Source organism: Meriones unguiculatus, chromosome 6, assembly GCF_030254825.1.
Source record: "Meriones unguiculatus strain TT.TT164.6M chromosome 6, Bangor_MerUng_6.1, whole genome shotgun sequence".
Taxonomy (NCBI): Eukaryota; Metazoa; Chordata; class Mammalia; order Rodentia; family Muridae; genus Meriones; species Meriones unguiculatus.
The window spans coordinates 61,045,049-61,053,639 of record NC_083354.1 but is presented as its reverse complement, the minus strand read 5'-3'; the positions used below and the strand labels follow the sequence as shown (position 1 = coordinate 61,053,639).

Sequence of the window (8,591 nt, the reverse complement as noted above, 5' to 3'; positions counted from 1 at the left end):
GGTGTTTAACTAACATATGTCTGCTATGAAAGGCCAGCCTCTGGAGTTGAAGGACTTTGATCACTTTACAGCATGGAAGATGTCTTTGGCCTTGAACCAAGGTACCAATTTAAGCTGAAGCCTCTATAAGAAATGCAGATGGAAAGACATAGAAGATCATGAGCTCATTCTGTGTTTCCATCAGGAAAACTGTAACAGTAAAGGGCAGGACCCACAATCCTATGCTTAGTTTTTTTCATGGTTATACAAAAAATGAAGTCTCTTTTGCCATAGACAGAATTGAATCACAACTTTATCAGATTTTGTGCAGTCTCTTGTTTCTCTGGGGTCCAAGAATAGTAATTCTGCTTCTTTCCTCAGGAAAATGGAGTCAGACATCTCACAGGCCTTCCAGGAAGTGCTTACCTGCCCCATCTGCTTGGGCTGCCTTACAGACCCAGTTACCACAAGCTGTGGCCACAGCTTCTGTCGGGCCTGCCTCTGCTTTTCCTGGGAAGACCTGCAAGTTCCTGTCCACTGTCCCATGTGTAAGAATCCATCCCAGAAGAAGGACTTCAGAACCAACGTTGTTCTGAAGAAGCTGGTGCACATTGCCAGACAGGACAGCCTCATGAAGTACCTGAGCTCTGAGGAGAATAAGTGTGTGATCCACAAGGAGGCAAAGAGGATCTTCTGTGAGGAGAACAGGGTCCTCCTTTGTCAATTGTGCTCTGACTCCCAGGAGCACAAGGGTCACAGACACTGTCCTGTTGAAGCAGCTTCTGAGGGGCAAATGGTAAGTGATATTTCTGAGAGAACTTGAAAGGTGGAGAGGGGGAGTTTAGGAGAAAACAGGAAGATTCATGTCCAGATTACAGAGAGACCATTGCATTCTCAATGGTGGCATTTTAAAAACAGCTAATGGAGAAAGGGTGACTATAAAATGTAAGCATCTATTGGGAAATCCATTAGTGTAAAATAATTTCTAGTTTTGTAATACATTATGCTGATGTTGGTGGGTAGAAAATTAGGAAATTCACATCTGTAAAAGTTGTATGTCACTGGAGATAAATTACTAAAAGTACATTGGAATTAGCTGGAAAGAAGCATTTGGAAATCCCAGTCAGATTCAAATTACCCAGACTTCAGTCATGCTTACTAATCATGCTACTTGAGTAAACAGTTACTTTGTATTTCGTATTTCTACAGCCTGAAATCTAAAACTCATAGTTATCAAAGTCAGAAAGTAAGAACATGGTGATTTTCAACTTTCTCTAAAGTAACTATTCATTTCTGTCTCTCCATCAGGACTATTCATGTGTTTATACTTGTTTACAGGAGAAACTTCTAAAGCAAATGGCATCTTTATGGGAGAAGATCCAAGAAAATCAAGAGAATCTAGAAGCCAAGAAGAGAATGCCAACACAGTGGTCGGTGGGTATGGGACTGATGCTGAAAATCAGCTTGAGGCAACTAACACTCTTGCAAGCCTGCTCATTCACAAGTTGAGAATAAGGCATGGGCGTTGATACTAGGCGAACCTTTTCTGCAGGCCTCTAATTCAGGGTGTAATATACAATGCTGCACTCAGAAAGCATGGCCTGTCTATGGCAGAAACGTTTAATGAGTGATTTGCCGACAGTTCATCACATTGCATTTGACCCTATGACTGCCCCATGATTATTAAATACCTGCAGATTTTCTTCTTTGAGTGAATGTGTGAATTAGCAATGAATACCTTTTCTTCAGGAGGCTCAGATCTCCTTAAATTGATGAAAATACTTAGAGAAAAGGATGGGTTTGTTTGTGCTATTAATAAAGAATAAATGAATGAAAGAAAATAATTCACATTTCTGAAAAGTGGAGACAGAAAATCAGTGTGTGCAGCACACTGACAGGATGCTACTCGTCGACTTTAAACATAGGAGTCAGTGGAGAGGATAAAATGCTCTGTAAATGTGAACTAGAATGTCCATTTTCCTTTAGGACTATGTGACTCTTCGGAAAGAAATGATCAGGACGGAGTATAGGAAAGGACGTCCAGTCCTCCATGAAGAAGAACAGCAACATATAGAGTGTATGGAAAATGAAGGCCAAGCTCTCTTAGAGAAACTCAGAAAAAGCAAAGCCTTGATGGTGCACAAAAGGAATCAACTAAGAGAAATGTATCGGGAGCTGATGACAACGTCCCAGCAGCCATATGTGGTGCTGCTCCAGGTGAGCATGGAGGAGTGCATGAAAGGGCTTTGTTATCTGAGGCCCCCACTGGGACTGTTACATCTAAGATAGCTGTCTACAGTCCATGCACTTATTGTCAGTGGATTTCCTTTTCACGGATAATCTGGAGACACTAGTCTTTGCCATAACCTTAAAAGAACAAGCTTTTGACAGTGTGTCAGTAGATTCCCTACTAAATATCACATCATTATTTTTTGCTTTTGTGCTTGCTTCTCTGAAATCCCAAATGCAGTTATTCCTGTTACCAAACATTCCAGTGAGCCTCTACTTGAATATTTTGCCTCTCCTTATACACAGTTTACCTAATTTCTTCTTTTTAAACCTGTGTATTTGAGAGTACTTTGGGAAATAGTGGTTTTGACATATGGTCTTCTTTTGTGGTGCTTGCTGGCTTGCAACTCACAGTAGTCATAAGGCCTCAAAACTCTAAATTCTGGAATTATAGCTATGAGGTACCAGCCAGGGGTAAAGTTACAGTTTTGAAGCATTCTTCATAAAAAATATTCCTATGCTTTGTAGACAGGCTCAAGGAAGTCCCCTTTGCAGAGCACACTACAATCATGTTACTTTCACAGTGTAATTTCATTAAGATATCTCCTCTGCTAATCTTGGTTGGCATTATCCTGAGACATGAAAATAAATTTGCAAGGTGGATCAGTTTGATGATGACTGACATTTATCTGAACTTTATAATCAAACATTGAATGCCATTTCTTCAGAAATCTTAACTATTCTTGTTGTCTTTGCAGGACTTGGAAGACATGTTCAGAAGGTGAGTACAGTCATCAGTGCAAGCCAGGATCCTTAAACGAGGCTACAAAATTGACCAAGCTGCCTTAGCAAACTAAAAACATACTTAGATAGGAATAATATTCAATTGCTTGTGTATGAAGTTTGAGATTGGTTTCATGTATATGACATCTGTTCTTTAGCAGAAAGTGCCTTCACTTACTACATCATAGTGAATCAGTGTATACAAGAGGGCTTGGTGATAAAATATCTACATTTGAAATCATAAACCTTAAGGTCCATCACCTTTATTTTCTAGTAGTAGAAGAAATGGCAGAATGCATGGAAAAACAAATGGGTAGCCAGAAGGGCTTCAAAAAGAGCATCTAGGAGGAAACAACCCTGTTTTCTGATCATGATGTCACTATGATATCAGAAAATGCTTGTGTGAAAGATGTTCAGACAAGTGTTTACTTGTACTAATTAGTTGTGTTTTCTGTATGTTTGTGCATGCATGCAAGTGTGCCATTGCACATGCATGGAGTTCACAGGATGACTTTCAGAAGTCAGTCCTTTCCTTCCACCACAGGTTCCTGGGATTGAACTCTAGTTGTCAGGCTTGTGTGGGAAGGGATTTAACTCCTGAGTCATTGTCTGAACTTGGAGTGAGGATTTCTCCTAATCACTGTGATGGTGTCTTTAGCACCAGGCAGATCAGGTGTTCTTCTCTTGCAGGAGTGAGTCAGTGCAGCTGTTCATGCCCCAGGTGATGAAACCAGAGCTCAGTGTCCTGCCCATCACTGGACTGATTGAGAGGTGCAAGTGCTTCCTAGGTGAGTGTCAGCACTGCTGAAATGACCAAAGGTGTCCTTCAACAATGAGATAAGGGTTGTGTATATGAATTTCTACCTCCTCTAAAGGATATGTCATTGCAAGTCACATTTCTAATCGTGTTTATTCATGTGGTCATTTAACAAACAACAAATATGAATATAATGTTGTATGTGACCCAGGATGAAAATATAGTAACAGTTTTTCCTTGAGACATAAGAATGATAATTAATTCAGGACAATCTAAATCATTCTAAGTGTTGGAGTTATTTGATTGTTTTCCCTTAATCACTTCAGCAGTTGAATTTTTTTAAAGTACGTTTCACTTCTTAGTTTAAAAATATATAAAATATAGTGGTGTGCACTTGTAATCTCAACATTAAAATGTGGAGCTGTCAGGATTGCCCATGAGTTTGAGGCTAGCCTGTTTGAAATAGGGAGTTCCAAGGCAGTCAAAAATATATACCAATGCTCTGTATCAAAAAAGATGTTAATAAACATAAAATAACTATATACATGAAGGCATATATCATGAGCAGTAAAAATAAAACAAATGGATAGGTCAAGAGACAGTGTCTTTATTCCCCTGTTAGATCTAAATGTGAATTGTGACTTCATATGGAAAGAGTATCAGAGGAGGCAGGGGTTAAAGCTAGAGAGTTACAACCAGGGAACCACTTCTAATGCACGTTTAGTCTTTACTTGAGTATAAACATGAGTGCTTACATGCAAATAAAAATACCATCATCACTTCTTCTATTTTAGAAATAACTATTAATGGAAACGGGTAAGGACAGTCTTTGCTGCAGACATAGCTGCAATGCACACTACACATCTTCCATTTACTAGGTGTAATTAAAAGCCACCTCTACAGCATCAGCAAATTTTTCATCAGAATCCCATTCAGTTTCTTGTGGAATTTCTTGACTTTGAAGTATTTGAACCACATTTAACCCTTCTAGCCTTAACCTTCTTTTTTGTAATTCAGGCAATCTCCAGGTACCTCTCTCACCTAAGAAGTGTAAACAGTCATTTCAACTAAATTGTTGCCTCTTGCCTCTTCCCACAGTGAACATATTCTTTGGAAATGCAATCTTACTCCATGACAAGATGAACCTATTTGATGTCCTGAAAAGATTCAGCTTTAGCCCTCACCATCAGGAGACATCTGTGGAATCAGCTGGACACTATTTTGCTTCCTGTGGATCACAGAGCTTCTTCTCTAGGAAATATTACTGGGAGATGGATTTAACGGACTATCCGGAATGGGCTATAGGAGTCTGTGAGGATGACTATTTAACAAATACAAGGCAGCAGACTGAACCTGAGGGTGCATTTCTCCTTGTGTGTGTGAAGAAGGGTAATCAGTACAGTCTCCTCACCACCTGTCCAGTAATTCATCACTATATAGAGAAGCCAGTGGGCCGGGTTGGTGTGTTCCTTGATTGTGAGGGTGGATGTGTGAGTTTCCTGGATGTAGCCAAGAGTTCCCTCATATACAGTTACCCACCTGGCACTTTCAATTACCCTGTCAGACCTTTCTTCTCTCTTGGAGGCATTTTGATAGAAAGCATAACCCAGTACTTTATTGTTGTTTAGGTATTTCCTAATATAATGTTACTTTTTTTGCCATTAAACATTAAAATACTATTAAATATAAAACATGATTAACTATGTTTTCTTTTCTTTGTGTTCCTCATAACCTACCCAGAACACCTTTTTTTTTTCAATGCAGTTTATTCAGGAACCTTGAACAATCATCTGACCCTGGGGAAAGCCAGCCCATAGCTTAAATAGCATCTGGGTAGCCAACCCCAGCATGCCACGTGGGCAATGCAGAGAGGTCCACATACATGGAAGCAAGCCAGATCCTCAGCCTTAGCCAAATGTGGACTTGTTCGTGACAGAGAGCACTCACCATCGGGAAGGTGAAAGGCAGAAACCAGCTCCATCTTTAAGGTGCAGCATTACGCAGCAATCTACAGTTCCCCCTTTTTGTTTTAGATGCATCAGGCAAGAGTAGAGGTCTGATCTCTGATATTAGAAATAAATTGGGACTTTGTACTGATGTTCATTTAGGTGTCATCCACCCAAAGAGCATCAGACCCGTCCGATACCTTTTTCACAGAGGCAGGACCTGGGGCATCAACCCGCATTCAATCAGACATGCTCTTCTCTGGGTCCAAATCGGCTGACCCTGAGTGCAGTGCTTAGCCTTGCATCCTGAGCGTAACATTTTAGCTTTTTATGGTAGCCAACCATGCTTAGGGAGACTGTCCTGCTTCCATGGCTGTAAAGGCCTGAATGGTCATGGCTCCATTATGCTGTTGTGAGACTCTAATCTTGCATATATACCACAGGCAAACCAAGAAGACCCAACACCAGAAGGCCTGCTAACGCTCCCATGCCCGCCCATTCCTTCAGTTGATTCATGGCTGCAGCAATCCATGATGATAATCCTGTGGCTAGTCCTGTGTCCACTCTGGTAGAATTTACCGTGACAATGGCCACTCTCAGCGGCTCCATCGTAGTATCGAATTCTCCAGTCCAATTACCTAAAATATAGCTAGACATTTGTTTAGACAGATGTGCAGAACAGGGAAAATTCTCATGCTAGTGACTCAAAGTCCAGCATACTTTCATTGACAGCCAAGTTGAGCGATTTTCCATAGGGTATCAATTTGCTCCTGCATGAGGTCAATCCTCTGATTGAACACCATCAAGCCTCCTTTTAGTTGAGCATTAATTCCTTTTTGTACATCTAAGGCATGAGCTACATTGGCTAAAAGGTTATTCAGGGTCTGAGCAGTCTGCACAGTATGACTCTTGGCTAATGCCTCGGTGGTAACTCCAACAGCTGCCAATGAGATCGCAGTAACAATGGCGGTTGTAATTCCAAGATCCCTTTTCTGTCTGAAGAGAGTCATAGCGTGAGGGGCATCAATGGGCACAGGCACCCAGCGAGGCATGAGAGTAACCAGCTAGTAAATTTACTAGCATTCCAGCATTGGGCAAAAAAGCAAGTATCATTACCAAAATTACTTGGCTCTATCTGGCTAATAATGAATAAAAATGGGGGATATAGACTAACAGGTGTGGGCTTATAGGAAATATTATGAGAAGCCTTAACCCCCTCTTTGGAACATCCTGCATCAGTTCTACAACTAGCAGTGGCGGTGTCTGAGGTCTGAGTAGGTTCAGGAGACCATTGCCCCCAGGGGCGAGACGTGCTCCATGTAAATTGACTAACTCCATGTTTTCCTCCACTTTTGAAAGTCATTTAAGGTTCTTAAATTATTTTTCCCTTTTTTTTTAATTTTTCATCAATTACACTTTATTCATTCTGCATCCCCCCATAAGCCCCTCCCTCCTCCCCTCCCAATCACACCCTCCCTCCTCCCTCTGGATGCATGCCACTCCTCAAGTCCACTGATAGGGGAGGTTCTCCTCTCCTTTCTGATCTTAGTCCATCAGTTCACATCAAAAGTGGCTGCATTGTCCTCTACTATGGCCTGGTAAGGCTGCTCCCCCTCAGGAGGAGGTGACTAAGGAGCAGGCCAGTCAGTTCATGTCAGAGGCAGTCCCTCTTCACATTACTATGGAACCCAATTGGACTCTGAACTGCCCTGGGCTACATCTGTGCAGGGGTTCTGGGTTATCTCTATGAATAGTCCTTGGTTGGAGTATGAGTCTCTGGGAAGTTCCCTGTGTTCAAATTTTCTTGGTCTGTTGCTCTCCTTGTGGAGACCCTGTCCTCTCCAGCTCTTACTATTTCCCAGTTCTTACATAAAATTCCATTCACTCTGCCCAACAATTGCCCATCAGGCTCAGCATCTGCTTTGATAGTCTGTAGGGCAGAGGCTTTCAGAGGCCCTCTGTGGTAGGTTCCTAAGTTGTTTCCTGTTTTCTTCTTCTGATATCCATCCTCTTTGCCTTTCCAGATGGGGATTGGACATTTTAGTTAGGGTCCTAACTCTTGCTTAGTTTCTTTAGATGCACAGGTTTTAGTGGGTTTGTCCTATGTTGTATGTCTATATGAGTGAGTATATACCATGTGTGTCTTTTTGCTTCTGGGACAACTCACTCAGGATGATCCTTTTCAGATCTCACCATTTATATGCAAATTTCATGATTTCCTCATTTTTCATTGCTGAGTAATATTCCATTGTGTAGATGTACCACATTTTCTGCATCCATTCTTCAGTTGAGGGGCATCTGGGTTGTTTCCAGCTTCTGGCTATTACAAATAAAGCTGATACAAACATGGTTGAGCAAATTTCCTTTTTGTGTGCTTGAGCCTCTTTTGGATATATGCCTAGGAGTGGTATGACTGGATCTTGGGGAAGCACTATTCCTAGTTTTCTGAGAAAACGCCACATTGATTTCTAGAGTGATTGTACAAGTTTAACATTCCCACCAGCAGTGGAGAAGGGTTCCTCTTTCTCCACAACCTCTCCAGCATGTGTTGTCACTTGAGTTTTTTATTTTGGCCATTCTCATGGGTGTAAGGTGAAATCTCAGGGTTGTTTTGATTTGCATTTCCCTAATGGCTAGTGATGTTGAGCATTTCTTTAAGTGCTTCTCTGCCATTCGGTATTCCTCTACAGAGAATTCTCTGTTTAGCTCTATTCCCCATTTTTTAAGTGGATTACTTGGTTTGCTGCTTTTCAGCTTCTTTAGTTCTTTATATATACTGGATATGAGTCCTCTGTCAGATAAAGGGTTGGTGAAGATTCTTTCCCAATCTGTAGGCGGTTGCTTTGTTTTGATGACAGTGTCCTTTGCTTTGCCGAACCTTTTCAATTTCATGAGGT

At 41.3% G+C, this 8,591-nt stretch overlaps 1 protein-coding gene across 1 annotated transcript; it reads left to right on the top strand.

The window, feature by feature from the left end:
- Window positions 1-364: 364 nt before the first annotated feature.
- On the top strand, window positions 365-5,376 carry LOC132654845 (tripartite motif-containing protein 43-like). Its single transcript, XM_060386129.1, has 6 exons — window positions 365-775; window positions 1,318-1,413; window positions 1,966-2,196; window positions 2,967-2,989; window positions 3,682-3,779; window positions 4,847-5,376. The coding sequence occupies exons 1-6, from the start codon at window positions 365-367 to the stop codon at window positions 5,374-5,376; spliced, it is 1,389 nt and encodes a 462-aa protein (XP_060242112.1).
- Window positions 5,377-8,591: the final 3,215 nt, after the last annotated feature.